The 19276-nt window shown below is 38.3% G+C and overlaps 1 protein-coding gene across 5 annotated transcripts; it reads right to left on the reverse strand.

The window, feature by feature from the left end:
* Positions 1–2088: 2088 nt before the first annotated feature.
* On the reverse strand, positions 2089–18965 carry RXYLT1 (ribitol xylosyltransferase 1). 5 transcript variants are annotated; one of them, XM_036018721.1, is made up of 6 exons: positions 18633–18965; positions 17618–17773; positions 13640–13742; positions 6746–7060; positions 5517–5687; positions 2089–2532 (listed from the first exon to the last, which is right to left on the reverse strand). In XM_036018721.1, exons 1-6 carry the CDS (start codon positions 18823–18825, stop codon positions 2115–2117), a joined length of 1356 nt encoding a protein of 451 aa, XP_035874614.1. In that variant the 5' UTR covers positions 18826–18965; the 3' UTR covers positions 2089–2114. The 5 variants fall into 5 exon arrangements, with proteins under 5 accessions (XP_035874614.1, XP_028389148.1, XP_035874615.1 ...); XM_028533347.2 differs by having other exon boundaries at positions 18657–18963; XM_036018722.1 differs by lacking the exon at positions 18633–18965 and adding an exon at positions 18161–18269.
* Between the last annotated feature and the right edge of the window lie 311 nt (positions 18966–19276).

The following is a 19276-nucleotide window of genomic DNA, read 5'->3' on the forward strand; positions in this document are numbered from 1 at the left end:
ACACCTCAATTCAGAAAGCATTCCTTGAAAGGATTATGGGCAACAGCAAGTACCACAAAAAGAGAAAGATGATCCAGTCTTGGTGAAATACAGTAGACTTCTTTAACCTAGTCACAGGAGACTGTTACAACCTTGGACCTGGCAGCACTCCTGTTCCAGGAAAAGACAAAATGGGGACTCAGAGATGAAGTGCAAGGTCATAGTTTGGGGTAGGCTCTTTTGGTTTAGAAGTCAGCTCAAGTAACCAGGAGCGAAGAGGGATGAAGGTTCAAGAAAGGAGATAATTCTGAGGATATACAATGGGGAAATAAAAAAGCAATCTTGCCCTGCCTGGCATGGCTCAGTGGATTGAGCGCGGGCTGCGAACCAAAGCTTCGCAGGTTCGATTTCCAGTCAGGGTACATGCCTGGGTTGCAGGCCATGGCCCCTAGCAACTACACATTGATGTTTCTCTCTTTCTCTTTCTCCCTCCCTTCCCTCTCTAAAAATAAATAAATAAAAATCTCAAAAAAAAAAGCAATCTCAAAATTCACACGCACGGGAGCTGGAAACCCATAAGGCACCGTCACAGCAGCTTTAGGGCAGATTTCTCTCACTGAGCTTGTTCCTGGCATCTTTGCTTCTCTCATAGCCCCAATATGCCTTATAGCTCCTACTCCACTGCATCCTTTCAGTTGCTGCTCCTGCAGTTGACTTCGAAGTTCTCAGTATTTCCTAGTTCACAAAGGCTTTCAACTAGCTGTCTGCCTCAATTATTATTATTTTCTGGTACTAATGTTCAGGGTCATCAGGAAGCCTATTGACAGGGTACCCTTGAATAAAATGTCCATAGTTGTCACTTGAAGTGTGTCACAACGGAGGAGAGACACATAGTATAAAATGGCTCCTTACATGTGGCGTATTAGCAGGGACAGTTTCCTCAGAATTGAATAGGGTTGTCGTGGGCTCCATGAGTCTTCACTACGACGTTAAGGTAAGGTACTTCATCTCCAGGCTGCCAGACCTTCTGATGATGTGGAGATCCCTGTGTAAGCTCCAGGTCCATGAACTTGTGGGAGAATTTATACCTACTGAATACCTATGGCTATTCATATAATGAGACAAAAAAAAACCCCCATAATTAACAGTGATGTTAATCCTCTGGTTTCACAGAAATTAAGCCACGGGATTCCTGAGAAAATAGTAAGCCAGGCAAAGCGACAGATGGAGCCCATCTTTCCCTCCATCCTCTCAGGAGCCCAAGGACCTAACATACAGACCACTCATTGGCCTGAACCCAAGCCACTGCTTTCCACGGGCACCAGCCAGCCTTTGCATGAAGCCCTCTTCTGAGCTGGCTAGTTTTTCTCTGTCCTTGAATAACAACTTCTGTAGAGTTTAGTCACTAATTTTCTAGTTCTAACTGCCATGGGCCATGGTTTGTATGGATTATGACCAATTTCTGCATCCAGACACCCACCTCAACATAACCCAACAATGCCCAAGTCACCTAGAATTTTAACTCCACATGATTTGTCTACGTACATTTCCAACATGGCATGAATACTCCCAAATTATGTAAATGAGAATGTGATAAAACATTTAAATTTAACCCTTAACGAGTTACTATTTAAAAAAAAAAAGAAGTTACTATTTATTTAAAGTTTGCTACACATATTGGGCACTTTATTCATTATTTTGTTTCATATTTACAAATTACCCTATGAGGTGCCATTATCTCCATTTAAATAGAAAGGAACTGAGACTCAGAGCAATGAGGTGGCTTCCTCAAGGTAAACAGGTAGTAGGTGCAGAGGCAAGGTTTTAACTTGGGTTTTGGCTGCCTTCAAAGCCCCATCTTTCCACTTACACAATGCTGCTCCCCTAGAGTCAGTTTAATTGGTGAAAGGAGTCAATAAATACTGAATCATTCAACTTTGTAAAAGTGAGTTGAGTAACATTTTAGCTTCATTTTCAGGAGTGGCCCAGCAAGCGGGCACTTGGTCAACCATGACAGACATACCTAGGGTCTACCAGGGCACCGTGAAGAATAACCATGACCCACCCACACACATACCTGATGTTAGAAATGGTTTAAAAAATCAGATCTTAGCTCAAAAAAACTAAGTTAATACTTAACCTTTATTGTTCATTAAAAATGAACTTTCTAAAATATTAGTAAATCTCATTTTTAGCTCTGTTTTGAAGTGCTGATACCAGTGAAGTAACATTTTTCTTCTTTGAATTTTTTCTTGTAAAATTATAGTTTTTTCTTTTTCTAGAACAACAGGAAGTTCCTTCCAGTTCTTAATAAAGATGAAGGGGGCGCCCATAGACTTGAGCAACTGCAGAGGAGCATTATGGGAAACAGAGGTATTTCCACAGCTGCCAGCTGTCATTACATCTTCCACCACAGGGACGGAGCCATAGGAGCAAGCTTCATATATCCTGTAACATTCCGTGTTTACTCCTACTGGGCACAATGTGAGGTCACTCTGAAGCAAAGCTTTTTGATAATTCTTAAGGCTTTCATTTGTTTCTTGGGGCTGCCACCTAGAAAATAAGAAAAACAACTGTAGTTTTCACTTTACTAAGCATAACTTTTATGAAAGAAAAGATTTTACCTTTTAATGTCAGTTACAGGCAATGATAAACCCATCATAGAGACGACAGGCAGAAAAGATAAATGAAATGTTGCCCAAATAGATTTCTTGAAAATATTTCAGATTTTGAAAAGTTTACAGCTACACATTTAAAAAATCCAGTGGTCACCACAGAATTTCTGAATGAATGTTAATTCAGCCAATATTTTCTGAGTCCAGACCTTCTCTCTCCCTCACCCTCCAAACTCCTGCCCCCTCAGAGCTTACAGTCTAGATCTACTGGGTGAGGACAGGTAGCAACCAAGTCAAGTCAGTAAATTATTTAGAAGGTGTTAAGTGCTGTCAGAAAAAATGAAGCAGAGTGTGAGGAGGGAGTTTCTGAGGAAACAGTGTTGGAATTTGAAAACAGGTGATCAGGGAATATTTTATTACAGGTGCATCTTGAGCATGGAGTTGGAGGTGAGGGAGCAAAATATGCAAATATCTGGGGTGGGGGTGGGGGGCGGGGGTTGAACAGAGTGCAGAGAAAGCACAAAAGCCATGAGACAGCATGTCCTACACACTCAATGAACAGCAGGGGAGTCAGCGTGGCTGGAGGGGAGTGACTGGGGGGAAAGGTGGAGAAGATGAAGTCAGAGGATCCTATCATGCAGGGTTTGGATGACAGGGGTGACTGACCTCATGTATGTTTATCAAAATCATTCTATCATTCTGGCTGTTGTCTTAACAACAGACTAAAGGGGGCAAGGGTAGAAGCTGAGATGCCCATCAGAAAGCTAGATGTTCTCTCCTGATTGTTCCTATGTTCTCAGTGAAATAACCAGTAGGGTCATGAGGTAAGAGTGGTTTGGAAGAGAGAACGAGGTATAAAACAGTCTTCGAAGAGAGTGGAAGAATACAGAGGAGGGAAAAGGATGATTGTTGGGCACTTGAGGGTCAAGGTCATGCATTAAAAGTGAAATTGATTGGCAGCTTTCTCCATGTGTGTTTGGTTGCATGGGTACAGGTATGGGGCAGGTGAGAGCTGGATTTAGGCAGAGTTAGGGTTTGCTAGATTAGGGAACTAGGGAGCTGAATGTATATCCAGTCATGACTGACTACAATGTGTAAGTGGGGTAAAGAAGAAAATAATGAGGTGAGCAAAAGGACAATGAAAAGGAAGTAGGAACAATAGGCTCTAAGTCCCAGCTACACTGTAGGAGATTATTACAGGGAACAATAGTTACAGGAAATTACAGGAAATGGTGGTTACAGAGAGAGATGCTGGAACTTGAGATTGTGGAAGAGAAGCAGTATGTGTGTGAATAAGGTCTAGAAATAAAAACCATGATAGTAAATAGCTGAGGTCAAGTGGAGACCGGATCATGGAGGAGAGGAGGTAAAGGAACTGTGGGACCAAGGTGATGGAAGGACCATCTATGTAGATCTGGATCACCAAAGGGAGACTGGAGTCATATCAGAGAGGGAGAGGGCCAGGAACGAAATTCTCCAAAGATTTAAGGGGACAAACCCTTCAGGGTCAGAGTATGATTTCAGAGAGGAAGAGGAATGGATGGTTTTGTCTGCTGGCATGAGATTCAAGACCGGAGGCTTCAGGGAGGGAAAAGGGATATGGTCTGGGAGCAGCAATGAGAAGCAAGGAGGACACGTAGTTGATGATCTCCTGGCCCATCGCTATAAGAATTACAGGAATACTGCTACTGCCACAAAAAATGTTGTCATTTTAGACTACCCTCACTCATTCTATGCCAGGTACACTGCCCCTTGTTGTTGCTCAACCATAAGCATGCTTCTGCCTTAGGCTCGTTACCTTTGCCGTTCCCTCAGCCTGGACTGCTCTCTCCCAGACACACTCAAGGCTCACCCGTGCACCTTCTTCAAGCCTGTGCTTAAATGTAACCTCTTCCTAGCACTTGCTCTGGCCATTCTCAAACAGCAAATGTTCTACCCCTGATCCCTGGTCCTTTCTATTTCGCTCTTCTGCTCAATTTTTTTTACATGGCATTTATTGTCTTCTGATACACACTGCATTTTACTGGTTTGTCTCCTCCCACAAACATCTAAATCCTAAGAGGGCATGTACTATGATCATTTTGTTCACTGCTGGATCCCTCACAGCTAAAACAGTTTTGGGCACAGACAGTTGCTTGATAAATATTTGTTGACTGAATGGATGTAATATGGTTACACAAATAGCAGAGTTGGGAATTATGTTTTCTCGAAGAGAGTATCTGCTTCAATGAATACATTTCTAGATGTAGAAGGATACTTTTTAGCCATTAGTTCTCTGATGACTCTGCTTCATACACACAAAACTGCACTGGATTTTTTAAAGACAAAATAATTCCAAAATTTCTTCTTTCATTTCATGAACACCTGTTTCATGATTACCATGTAAAAAGAAATGGAATAAAGTCAGCCCTATTAAATCAATGCATGTATCCATCCACTGCCCCACTTCAGCCTGGCCTGCTTTATGCAAGGTCCTATACTGACCTGGGGATTCGAAAAATAATAGTAAGTGGTCCCTGTCCTCAGAGTGATGCCAGGTTCTTGGAGCTGTGAGGAGTACTCCATGCCATTAATGGAACACTGACCTGGTCGGCAGAACATCTCAGGATGAAAGTAAGGCCTTATTGGCATATTCACAATTTCCTGTGTGTCAAGTCTGACTAGCAAATATTGAGCAAGCCCAAACAACTGGCATTTGCAGTTACTAGTGTTCTTCTTCAAGACGTACTATAGCTATTGGAGATTCTCCCTGTTTTAAACGTATACAACCCCAGTTCTTCATAGCTTTAATTACCAATCCATCTCCTGGGGAAGGACTGATACACTTGAAAGTGGAATTAACAATGTCTCTTTGGAAACCTGCGCTTCCACATAAAGCAACTCTCAGACTGGAGAACAAAGTGAATGAATCAAGTAACTTACTGTTCTCTCACTGAAACCCAACAAAGCTTATCAATTTCATCTTGTTTCAAAATGTTCATTAGTGCTTGTCTGGATGAATTTTCATAAATAGTTCCTAAGAAATTACATAAATAGGGTCTTTCATTGTGCAGCATTGACCAACTTGCCTCCACCACAGGAAAATTCCTGTATCTGTAAGAACAAGCACATATGAGTTAGCAATATGTGACAAGAGAACTGGCAAAATTCCTGTAACCTGACATCTTAGCATGATGATGTAGAAACAAGAGATCTAAATTATGATTTTTTAAACCCCAAACTGTAATTTTCCATGCTTACTTTGGAAAAGTCCTGGAATCTACTGACTTAAAAAAAAGATTCTCACAATGACATCTTTTACAAAATTGCTATAGAGATTGTGTGCCAAAGTGCCTTGTTTTTTATATTCTTCAACTTTTATTATACACCTGTACTTGTAAGGCAGGTTGAATTCAAGACCTTAAAAGTATAAATAACCCGCTACATTCACGAAAAACTTGGGCTCTAAGGATAAAGTAGTGAACGAAAAGACACAAAAATCCCTGCCATCAGGAAGTTCATGTACAGTGGCAACCCTTTTTAAAGCCAACTTACTCTTAATAATAATAATAATAATAATAATAAACTCCATTAACAGAGAGATTAAAAGTAAGTTTTTCATTTTAAAGAAAGACCTTATATGTGACATATTGAGAAATCTTAATTATTAATTCCTTTTTAAAATAGAAATTTATGCAAATTCAACTAGTCTTGGTGGCAGATCTGATCATATTATTTGCTTCTAGGCCCAAGGGTACAGTGTGCTTCTGACTTAATATTGCCTTTAAGGAAGGGTTTTTTTTTTAACACTATTAGTTATAGAGATTTTATAAAAACTGTTTTAAGAAGTCCTGTTTGTCTGCCATTCTCTGCTAGTCATCTCTTTATGGAACTGCTGATAAACTTAAAAATTCATCTTATGCCTGGCAGTCTTAAAACACCAAAATGTAATTCATCTGCCTTTTTTGTAAAAGGCTAAATAAAATACTCTAAAAACATCATTATTATTACTGAAGCACGAGACCAAACTGTATTTTTGTCCATGGAAAACATTGCACCTGGCTTCAATGATCTCAAAAGAACTACGTTTATTGCAAATTTAAAACACACTCTTCCTGGTCTTGAAATTCAGGTCTGAAAGTCTGGAGTCAGGTCTAATGTTTTGTACTTACGTTGCTACTCCTAAAGGCCACTGAAAAACATCCATGTCATTAATCCAGGGGCTGTCATATATTACGAAAAGCAGCTCCACAAAACCTCCATTTCTTCTGAGGAATTCCTTGATCCATTCATTGTTACAATGTTCATTTCCAAGCAAAACAACAGCAACATGCTGGATTTTTTGAGTTTGTACTAAATTTTGTACATAAAGTAACCACTGGGTGGCATAAAAGACCTTTGCTTTCTCTCTCCCATTTAAAATGAGTACCACGTTATTCACATCGACAGAGAAGTACCCTGGGACTACAGCGGGACCAGTGATGAAGCTGTCAAAAACAAAACAACAAAACAGGAGACAAAAAAGAGAATGAATATAGTTAGCACCATGAGTTTCTAATCATTTTATATAAAATTTACTGGGAGATTTAATCCATATTCTTTCTAGAAACATAATTTCTATAATATAAATTCTTTTGAACAAATTTGGATGACGGGGCTTTGCTGTAGATTAGTCAGCCTTGGTTGCAGACAGATCCGCTTGCAGATGATACTTGGAAATATGGTACCCCCTCCTTTTTTAAACCACATCCAAAATAAGTGCTGGCCGGAATTTGAGTGTTAAGCAAAGAAAGGCAGTTGAATATTGTTTAGCCCTCTGTAGTTCATACTGGAAAGGTGTTTAAGCCAGGAGCTCCCACCCCCTTTATGGTGTGAGCTGCTATTATACTGTCTATCTGAATGAAATGTCTGAATCAATGGATGGGAAAGTGTTGATAAATTAAGAAATGGAAGATGGCATTATAAACATTCCATGAAGGTTAAGTCTCAAAATATAGTATTAAAAAAAGCAAGTAGCAAAACACTCATAAAATATGATAGTTATGTAAATTTTAAAGTAAATTCAGAAAAATTTATGCTTATATATCTATTATAGGTATAAATATAAAAACTTGAGTGGGAAGATACACACCAAATTCATGACAGTGGTTGCCTCCGAGGAGGAAGGAAGAGAAAAGGGCTGGGGAAACAGTACAAAAAGAGCTTCACTTTTATTGAAAGTATTTAATTCTATTAAGAGGAAAGTTAAATATCTGAAGCAAATATGACAGAGAGCTGGACTGTGTTAGTTCTGTGTGGTTGGTAAATGAGAATTGGTTGTATTACTCTCTGTTCTTTAAAGTATTAAAAAACTGTCAAGAAATAGACATGTTTCATAACTAATATTTTCTTTCATCTTATGTGCTACTCACAACAACCAATACCATTGAAATATTTTTAACTGATATGTATAAAATATAAAAAATACCACTTAATCTATCTTAAAATTAGCCACAATGGTCCTGGATTCTTTACAATCTGCTGAAACATTTCTTTATAACCTGCTAGAATCTTTTAATCTTTAGTATAAATAAACTGAAATCCTGTTTTTATTGCTTGTAACTTGAGGAAGTAAAGACTAACATTTATTAAATGCCTTTTATATACACAATACACAGGCATTTTGCATACGTTATCATTTAACATCCACAACAACTCCAGACTACATTAGTTCCTTGTTTGGCATTTGAGAAATCAGGCTGAAGTTGCTAAATCCATGATGACAACACCGAGTTTAAAAAAAAACATTTTTAAAGATTTTATTTAGAGAGGGGAAGGGTGTGAGTAAGGCAGGAAGAGAAACATCAATTGGTTGCCTCTCACACACCTGCAACTGGGGAGCTGGCCTGCAACACACGCATGTGTCCTGACCAGGAATCAAACCCACAACCTTTCCATTTGCAGGCGGACACTCAACCCACTGAGCAACACCACCCAGGGCTGATATAATTGTTCTAACTTATTATTTATTGGGTATGACTTTGAGGTATAAACCATTTTTCAAATAATATATATCTATTTATTGTTTTATATAAGCATGTAATAGATTAAAAACACCTGTTCAGTGTTTTACAGTTCAATAAACACTAGCATAAGAGTACATGTTAAATGCTGTATTAAGTGATATAGAATAAAATTGCTAGGGTAGTTCAAGTGAAAGGGGAATCAAGGGAGCAACATAAAGGTTGAAATGTATTCCAGGAAATACAATATGAACAAAGGCGGAGAAGCAGATAAGCTTGTGATCCAAGGGTGTATGTGGAGAATGAGATTACTTATGGGCAGGACAACTAATTTGGATGGAGATTAGCAATGGGTTCTAAGGATGAAAGGAGGTAACGGTTGTAGAGCACTTAAGACAATACTGGTCACAGAGCTTCTGCTCATAAATGTTAGCTACAACTCTGTGAAAAAGCAGGGAACAGTATCATATCTGCACTATTATCTTAATTACTGTATTTTTCGGACCATAAGACTTATCTAGGCTTTAGAGGAGGAAAATAGGAAAAAAAAATTGAAACAAAAAATGTAGTAAAATATTTAATAACATAAATAACATAAATAAATAATATTTCACGCCCTGGTTGGCGTAGCTGAGTGGATTGAGCTCAGGCTGTGAACCAAAGCATCGCAGGTTCGATTCCCAGTCAGGGCACATGCCTGGGTTGCAGGCCATGGCCCCCAGCAACTGCACATTGCTGTTTCTCTCCTTCTCTCTCTCTCTCTCTCCCTTCCTCTCTAAAAATAAATAAATAAAATCTTTAAAAAAATAATAATAATAATATTTCACCAATGTAAATGTAAACAGAACTCAACAGCAGCATTAACCACCATTATTCCCCCCAAATTTGGGGGAGAGAGTGCATCTTACAGTCCAAAAAATATGGTATATAACAATGTACACAGAAAAAAATGAAGTAGATATACAGATATATGCCTGCTTATGGAAATTACAGGATTCTGAAGGCAGTCTTCAGGAAATAAGCAAAGGCCATGGTGAGCAGGAATAAGATTCCTCTTAAAGAAATTAAAAATAAAGTTGCCCAATAAAATCAAACTGTAGGTCCACATATGATGGACCTGAATAGAGACAGGCAAAGTTCCTTTAAGAGACATAATGGATCCCAGGGTATTTGTAACCTATTTGAACACATTAACGTAAAGAATATATCAATTTCAATAGCACAGCTAACTGAATGTTTCTTAATTGCAGGGACCAAAAGGAGAGAACCCAAGCTCTGCGGCAAAAAACACTTAATAAAATGTTTGACTAATCACAAATTAAGACATGATTGGTCCAGTAAATTTTTTGGTTAATGTTTTTCCAAGACCTCATTTGAATGTTTCTTATTAAAGTTATCCTATGTGGGTATTTTATTTTGAAAGGTATAATAGTTTGTATAGTAAGGAGGAAAATGTACCAAAATTAGTATTCTTTGTCTTGAAGATTTCTTTCAACCGCCACCCTCCCCCAGCCTTTTCCTAATTACAATACTTAATTCCTCATTTTAACTTAAGTGATCTTTCTAATTCAGAAGCTGTGTTCTTTTTGAATACCATGCATTGAAGTTAACCTGATGTTAAAAGAGTTTACAATAAAAAAATCAGCTTAAGGCATTTAATCATTTCAAGTGCATACTGCATCCTGTAAAAATAAGTTTGAGAAACTTATTTCATTAAGCTTTGCACATTTTGTTATGCCACGTGGATTCCCTTCTGTTTCGAATGGTTACTGAAAGGCTGTGAGTGAATGATTAATTTATTTACATTCACTTGCAGCAATTACACAAGAATTTGAATTTTGTCACATTTGGGTTTGTTCGTTCCTATAAATGATGATACAGTTACATGAAACTTTCTGTCATGGCACCAAAAGTCACCCTTTAGTCCTCTTTAATCTTGAAGGGTTTCAATAAAAACTGTTCACTCAAAAAAAAAAAAGAATGTATCAGTAGGCACTGGTGAGGAGGTACGTGATGGAGAGATAGTAGACAATAATGGAAACACAGAAAAAGGAGAACTGAAAGGGAGGGAGATGTTGCAGTACCAATTGAATAACAGTAAAAACAATACAACTAATAAAAACAAGACTTCTGAGGTGATTACTATGTGCCAGAGACTGTTCTAAGCAATATACAACTTTTAATTCATTTAATCTTCAAAACAACCCTGTGATGTAATATCTATTATTTGCCTTATTTTAAACTTAAGGACATGCAAGCACAGAGAGGATAAAAAACTTGCCCAGGGCCAGATGGCTAATAAGAGGTAAAGCTACAGTGTGAACTGAGATATTTGGCTGTAAAGGCTGTGCTCTTACAACTCAATCACACTGCGACACTGCCCAGAGGTGACAGGGCTTCATGAAGCTCTGTTCACTGTGCCCCACATGTACATGTAGTCACATGCTGAGGACAGACTGTATATTACTGATCCACTGGTGAACAACGAGTCATTTCTTCCCTTCTGAAACACAGTTTGGAAGTACTTCATATTGTTAAATCACATATTTTGATGCCATATTTAATCAAACAAGCCTTAAATGATTGGGTATCAATTGCAGGCTGCCTATAAGGAAAGAATGTGCTGGTCAAGTCAATATAAGCATGTGAACTAATAGTTCTATTCCATTCTAGCTATTTACTTGGTATTCTGGATTATATTCTTTGGGCCTACAAGTTGATAAGAATCAGCATTCATAAGCCTGATCAACCCTGGAATACTAATGATGTCATTTTTATTTCTGTTTCAGAATTGTTGTGAGGCTAAAAGTTGATGATACAAGCTCCTTGTAAACTAAAACATGTATTTAAACAAAATATATTACCCTAACTTACAAGTACCCGATAGGACTTAGAAACTCTCATTTATTCCTTCAGGATGACCCACTACTTCTGATTCACTTTTGGTCCAGTAATGATCAATGTGTTGGAACATTTAAGTTTGTTCTCATGTAGTTCAAGTCAACTCAAAACTTGCAATTTTGTACTAGTAGTGAAAATAAGTCAGACAGAAAAACTTATCCATGTGATCTCACTCTCATGTGGGATATAACACTGAAAAACAAATGAACAAGCAAGAAAAAGAAACAAAAACAGGCAACATATGGTGGTTACCTGAGGGGAGAGGGTAAAGGGTAAAGGGGCTGAATATGTGGTGATAGAAGATGATTTGCCTTTGGTGGTGGGTGCACAGTGCAACATACACATCATGTTTCATAGACACGTGCGCTTGGAGCCTTTATAATCTTATTACCCAATGTCACCCCAATAAATTTAATTAAAAAAGAAAAAACTTTATTAATTTTGGATAAATAAATTAGGAACACTACTTTTCATGAGCCTAAAATTTTAGTAAATTGTTTCAGAAAATCTGCCACAATCGTTAACTTCTTTGAATATACAGTTCTCTTAAATCCTAAGAGATTATAGCATTCCTATTTGAACATTAACATAAAATCTCAGGTAAAAATTTCAGAAGGGAAGATTGCCCTTTGACAATTAATGCTGTTTGCTCAAATCTTTTAGTAACATTACATTAACAGTATATACTAACTTTTCTATAAATTTCTAAGAATTTTTCTGAAAATTCTACATATTGTGGGTAGAACTATTAGACTAATACTCATAACACATTTACTTTTAAAATATCAAAATATTAGATATACATGCATAATACACATTTACTTTCAAATACACAAATCCAACTATTGTCAGTTAAGGCCTATGTATGAACTCTTTTTTATTTAAATTTTATTTATTTTTATTTTTAAAAAGATTTTATTTATTTATTTTTAGAGAGGGAAGGGTGGGAGAGAGAGAGAGAGAGAGAGAGAGAGAGAGAGAGAGAGAGAGAGAAACATCAATGTGCGCTTGCTGGGGGTTATGGCCTGCAACCCAGGCATGTACCCTGGCTGGGAATCGAACCTGGGACACTTTGGTTCCCAGCCCACACTCAATCCACTGAGCTACGCCAGCCAGGGAATATGTATGAACTCTTGAATGGAATTATCAATAGAAGTCTGGAGATGAAATGGAAAATAATCATTACCAATGATGATATGAAAAACCTATCTACTTTTCAAGAATGATTACTTTGAAAAGATTCATGCAATACAATTGTTTTCTAAGTGTATACAAAGTAAATAAAAAATTAAAGATGCAGCAAAAATTCAAATAAAATTGAGATTAACTATAACATAACTTTTCCTCTTGATTTCTCTAAGAAATGGAATCCTAATACAATAGAGTCTTTGATTCACATTTTCCCTCCAATAATATAATTTTTACATGAAATAAACAATTTAAAATAATTATTTTTTATTGTTTATTTCAATAAAAAGCAAAGTCTAATAGAAATAGCATTCTTTTATAACATTATAATTTTTCTAAATAAAATCTTAATTGTACCTATTAAAAACCTTTAGAAATATGCCATCATAATTAAAAGTTTTATAAAAATAAATGCTCAAAAAAGTCTTAACAATGCCTTGGTTTTATTGAGTGTAAAAAACAGATTGCTAGTATTGCAGGAAAATGGTAACTTATACTATTAAATCATTATAGAACTCATACATGTTTTAATAAATAAAAATTTTAAAACTCATAGCAAGAGCTTTTATACAACCTATTATTATAAAAATATGTGAACAAAACTATTATATGAAAGAGAAAAACTGAAAAAAATTTAAGTTTATATATTATTCCTCTAAGATATGAAATGTTAAATGCTTATCAACAAATAAGTGTTACAAAATTTGGAACATGAATTTTTTCATGTAATCAGAAATGTTTAAATAAAAATGAAACAGACACAATTCAAAAAAGAGGAGTATTTGTACTTAATTACATAAGAAAATGTTCAAGATAAGCTTTAACTATGAATATATATTTATGAGATTCATTTCTCTATTCTTTACAAGTTGAAATGGAAATATTTTCTACAAATATAGATTCTTATTTTTCTTCTAGTACTGGCACAAAACACTGTATGGCCACACAGCAAAGGTTAACGTCGTACAATAATACCTGTAGTGCGTTCTTCCTACAACTGCATTTCCTTCTCTCCACTGAGCAGTCACATCAGTGGGATCAAGTAAGCCTTCAAAAATATGCTCCCAGAGATACAAACCTGGTAATTAAAAACAAAAAACAAAAAACATTTACTGTCTGGTCTACTCTGGCGTATGAGATGAGCTTGTGTTCTGCTCTTTTATATCATTTGATTAGGACCCCAATTTTTTTCATCTTGGTTCCTTGGCAGGCAGTGCTACCAAGCAATAGCTCAAAATCATTGGCATGGCAGCTACAGCAGAACGGACAGAACTCAGAGGCTGTTAGTGTGAAGTGTGGCAAAAGTGGGTGACAGACAATAACCCCTCTTACTCTAAATTTGAGAAATGCCTATTTATCATTGGACCTTTACTACCTATTTTATCCTGAAATGTGCTGTAGTACTATGTAAATTACTACAGTAAGTCCTCACTTAACGTCCTTGATATGTTCTGTGACTTTAAGTGGATGGGTGTAAAACAAAACCAATTTTACTTAGGCTAATAGATATAAACAGGAGTTAAGTTCCTATGGAAGCTCATCAACATGACAATACGACTTGAACTAAAGGATGTTAGGAAGACCTGCTGCATGTGATTAGAACTGTTTCTATTTTATAACAAGCTGGGAGGATTCACTATTTTGTGCTAAACATAATCAGAGAAGCCCAGTATGTATGTATCCCTTCAATATCAGGGAGCTATCACCTCCTTCTCAATTGAACACACACCTCTCACTGCTTGAAACCCTCTGCAGACAAGTGCCATTGCACCTTTTCCCCTTAGGGCACCCTCTGCTGTTTCGCATGATTTCACTTGAATGGAAGCTCTAAGTAGAGGAAAGCAGTACCACATAATGAAGAAATCTGGGAACCCTATTTTAGTTACACTGAAAGGTGAGTTTTGTTTCATTCTCATAACATCCCAGAACTAAAGGACACACACACACACACACTTAGAGTTCTAACTGCAGTAGGCTGAATAGGGGCCCCCAACTCCAAAAGGTCCAAGGATGTAGTATCAAGAACCTGTGAATATGTTATGTTACATGGCAAAAGAGACTTCCTCAATGTGCTTAAATTAAGGATGCTCAGGTGGGGCAATTAACCTGGATCATCTGAGTGGGCTCTTTGTAATTACAAGGGTCTGCACAAAAGAAAGGCAGAAGGGTCAGAGTGAGGGAAGAAGATGTGAGGATGGGAGCAGAGGTCAGAGTGACGTAGGGCTGTGAGTCAAGGAATGCGGGTAGCCTGTGGAAGTGGTAAGAGATTCTGCTTCTCCTATAGAGCCTCCAAAAGGAATAAAGACTTGTGGACACATTTTAGTCTTCTGCCTTCAGAAACATAAGATAATACATTTGTGTTGTTTTAAGCCATTTAATTTTTGTTAATAGGGTATAGCTGCTATAGGAAACTACAGATTATGTAGTTATAGATTATGGGTACCTGGAAATGGAGTACCAATGTAATAAATATTTAAAGTTCAGAAGTGGCTTTGGAATTAGGTATGGAAAGAGGCTTAAAGAATTTTAAGGAGTATAAGGGGAAAAAGGCTAGATTAGATGGCCTTGAACAAATTATAGGTAGATATATGGATGTTAATGACTCAGCTAGTGAGAACGCAGAAGAAAGTTCAAAGCATAGTAGGAAAAAACCTGTATCATCCTAAGGAACACCTAACTCATAAGCTGGTAGAAATATGTATGTTAAAAGCATTGCTGGTGAGGGCTCAGGAAATGAGTAACACAACATTAGAAAATGGGGAAAAGGGGATCCTTGTTATACGGTCATGTACCACATAATGGTATTTCAATCAATGAGGGACTGCAGTATGTGACAAGATTACAATGGGGCTGAAAAATTTCTATGCCTAGCGATGTCATAAAGTCATAGTACAACACATTACTCATGTACTTGTAGTGATGCTGATGTAAACAAAGCTTCTGTACTACTAGTCACAGAAAAGTACAGGGTATACTTTACAGTTGTAGGATATACCATTTAGGTTTGTGATATTGGCACATGGACAAAATTGCTTAATGACACATTTCTCAGAATGTATCCCTTTGTTAAATGGCACATTCCTGTAAAACAACAGAAAGTTTAGCTGAATTGCGTCCTGAAGTTATGTGGAAAGCAGAATTTGTAAACAATAAACTTGGATATTTAGCTGAAGAGATTTCTAAGAAAAGTGTGAAAGCTGTGGCCTAGTTTCTTCTTGCTGATTACAGTAAAACATAAAAGGAAAGTGAGATTGAGGGAAGAAGTGTTAAGTAAAAATGAAACAGTATTTGATGATTTGGGAAATTCTCAGCCTATTCAAATTGTAAATGATGTGAAAATTTAGGAGATTCACTGTCAGGAAAGCATGTTCTTGAAAGAAGGCCAAGGATGTGACTTGATATCCTTTTGGCCAGTGCCCCAGAAGATTAAAAAGATTGTATTTAGTCAGATAGAGGGCTCTTTGAACATATTAGATGTGTAATTAATGGATCTTGCTCAGTAATGTTAGCAAAAGCCTGAAGCAGAGAAGGGATTGTCCAGGAAAGACCTGTGGAGGAGCTCGTTTCTAATGCAACTAACCCCCTGACATACACAGGAGACCCACAAGATTCTTGAGAATGTTGTCTCAGCAGAAACACTGGCAGCTTGGACTACCAGGGACTGAGGGAGAGAAGCTGAAGTGAAGAAGGCTATCTTTGGGAAACAGACTGTAAAACTATTGATCTGAAAACACATTCCAACCCTTCATGAAAAAGGAAGGATGACTACGAAGGCAGAGCTGAAGGGCCAGAAGCAAAGCTTTGAGCCACAGATTATCCCCAGGCCTTGAAACCTAATGGAGTTTGCCTGGTTGGATTTCAAAATTGCTTGGATCAGTGACTCAATTTTACTTCCATTTTCTCCCTTTCAACGGGAATGTCTATACCTGGTATGCTATTACTGTGCCTGGGGAATAGGTTGATGAAGGTAGAGTTTGACTACACTCATCCGGTCACTTTGTGCTTAATGGATTAAAAAGAGACACATCTAGAAATATTACCACTTGTTAAGATGTAGATTTAATTAAAAACTAGAAGGAAGAAATGATCATTTAAAAGCAGAAATTAATATTAGAGACTTTATAAAGAAAAAATTGTTAGAAATTGATGATTAGAGGCCTGCTTCCGGGTACCTAAAATTTAGAGGTCAGTAGTAATCTTCAAGGATGTGTATTTGCATGCAAATGTGAATGAATTTATGAAACTCCATGGGCCAGGCTTTGTCCCCTGTTTCCTTTCCTCTCCTCTGGTACTTTCTATCCATACCCCTTACTGCCCATATAAATCCAACTCATATTTAAAGGCCAAATAAAGCCCCTCCTAATTCAATTCTTTCTGACTCTTCTAAGAATTGAGGGCTTTATTCTCTAATTGAGCACGATATATAAACTTGGAATGCTAGGTTACTCAGAAGAAAATGCTTTTGTGGGTAATTAAGTTTAATCAGCTACATACTATATCCCCTTCTTGCACACTGACAACAAATATTGGCCTATGAAAGGCTCTGAGAAATCAATAAAGAACCTGGTTTAACTTTGCGTAGTTCGATGTTTCCCAAACTTGTCCGGCCATCAAAGGCAGTGGCCACAACTTATACTTGTGTATCAAGTATGAATAAACATAGATTCATAACAATTTAGTTGACATATACATTTAACTCTAATAATGCTTACACAACCCATTTTTGTATTGACAAATCAACTTGTGCTTGGCTAAAGACCAACAATAGAATGTGTGTGCCTGTATTTACGCAGATATTACCTATCAAAATGGAGAAATGAAATATTGAAAAAATGTGTTATTTTAACAAGTGATAAAATAAGCTATAAATGTATTAAAATGAATTGAATCTACTATTAATAAAGTACATTTTGCGATGCTTTTTACATGTGTTAGCTGTACACATTAACTCACCAATGGCAGCTTTGCCCCAGATTTGCACTCGGAAGTCCGTTTTCCCTTTTGTGGATTTATTTAATATTTGAAGGCTAGTTTTAAATCTGTGTTGCTGTTCCTGTTTTTCATCTTCTTCCCAAGGATTCCATTCTTCACTTCCCAAAGTAGATGGCTCTGTGTTTTAAAAACAGTAACAGTGTTTGTAAGCAAGGTAGAACTGGAGTTGCAAATTCAAGCCATTTAAATTAGATATTAGAGAGTTCTCATTTCACCCTACCTTTAATTTTTCAAAGAGGCAATGCAACAGAATTTGGACTGGTTAAACATACCTTTTTTTTTTTTTAAAAAAAAAAGGAAATCAGAATCTAATTTTTCTTAACCCTTTACTCTGAAATATCTGAAGAGATAAAATTACCTTTCCCAAACAAAAACCTTCTAAAATAACTGGATAGTATGTATCAAGTTACAAGTTTAACTTTTGCAATTCCTTATAGATTGTATATACGTAACCTATACACAAAAATTTGACTTAAGAATAAAGTGTCCAACGGTTTACAATACTACTGCGCAAAATTCTGAAAAGGGAAGAGATGAGCGTCTGTCCCATCCTGACGTAGGGCAAAAATACAGGCCAGGGGACCAGTACTTGGAGGTAAAGTGTCCTGGCCCTCCGAAATCGCTGCATGATTAGAGGGGGCTCTTTGTTTCAATAAGGAAATAGGTGTCTTACACCCAGCAGCATTCCCGCGAATCTCTGGCATTTTGTGACAACGTCTGGTATGTTTAAGACAAGTTTCAAAGGTGTGCGCGTCCGTCAGCTTTGAGGGTGGTAAGTGGGGACAGCGTGTGGGACTCGGGAGGCACTGCCCTCCAGTCCCGCGCCCAGGGCAGGTTACGGAGAGTTGGAGCAGCAAAAGCGCACCGCGGGGCCCCAGGGCAGTCCCGGACCGAGCGGGATCCCCAGTCACGAGGCTCGGCTCCGCGTGGCCCCCACTAACCCCGCACCCCCGCGCTGGAGCCCGCAGCTGGCGACCCAGGCCACTGCTCCGTATCCTACCTCGGCTGCGCCCCTCCCGCGCCGGGGCCGCCCCCTTCCTAGGGCCCCGCAAAGACGCGGCCGGTGCCCGGCGGCGGCGCCCGAAAAAGACGTGGTACGCGGCGTACAGCGAGAAGAGGCAGTACAAGGCGATGAGAAACGAGCACAGCCGTTTCCGCGTTAGCCGCATCCCACTCAGGCTTCCTGTCAGGCCACTGCCGCCCAAGAGCGGGGCCGGAGGAAATGCCCCTACTCAGGGCCCCGGGCCCCAGGGGCTTCAGGGACAGGCCCTGGCGCTGGCGGAGGGAATCATCAGAACTGGCCCACCTTTTACGCCCCGCCCAGGCATCGTCCTTCGTTCCTCCCGCGTCAGAGCCCAGCTCAGGCCCCGCCCACAACCACGCCCACAACCCCGCCCATAGCGTCTCCCAAGCCCCTCCCGTAGCTCCTCCCTTGGCGGGCACTGACACCCCGCTAGCCTTTGATTCCAGAATTGGGCTTTGGAAGACCACCCAATTGAAGGCACAGATCGTGTCAATTTTTGTTTAACATGTAATCCCCAGAGTTTAGCATAGGGTCCGCAGCACTGACAGATGAATGACTTTAAATATCCATTAAAAAAATTATGTGGTCATAGAGGC

This window comes from Phyllostomus discolor, chromosome 2, assembly GCF_004126475.2.
Source record: "Phyllostomus discolor isolate MPI-MPIP mPhyDis1 chromosome 2, mPhyDis1.pri.v3, whole genome shotgun sequence".
Classification (NCBI taxonomy): Eukaryota; Metazoa; Chordata; class Mammalia; order Chiroptera; family Phyllostomidae; genus Phyllostomus; species Phyllostomus discolor.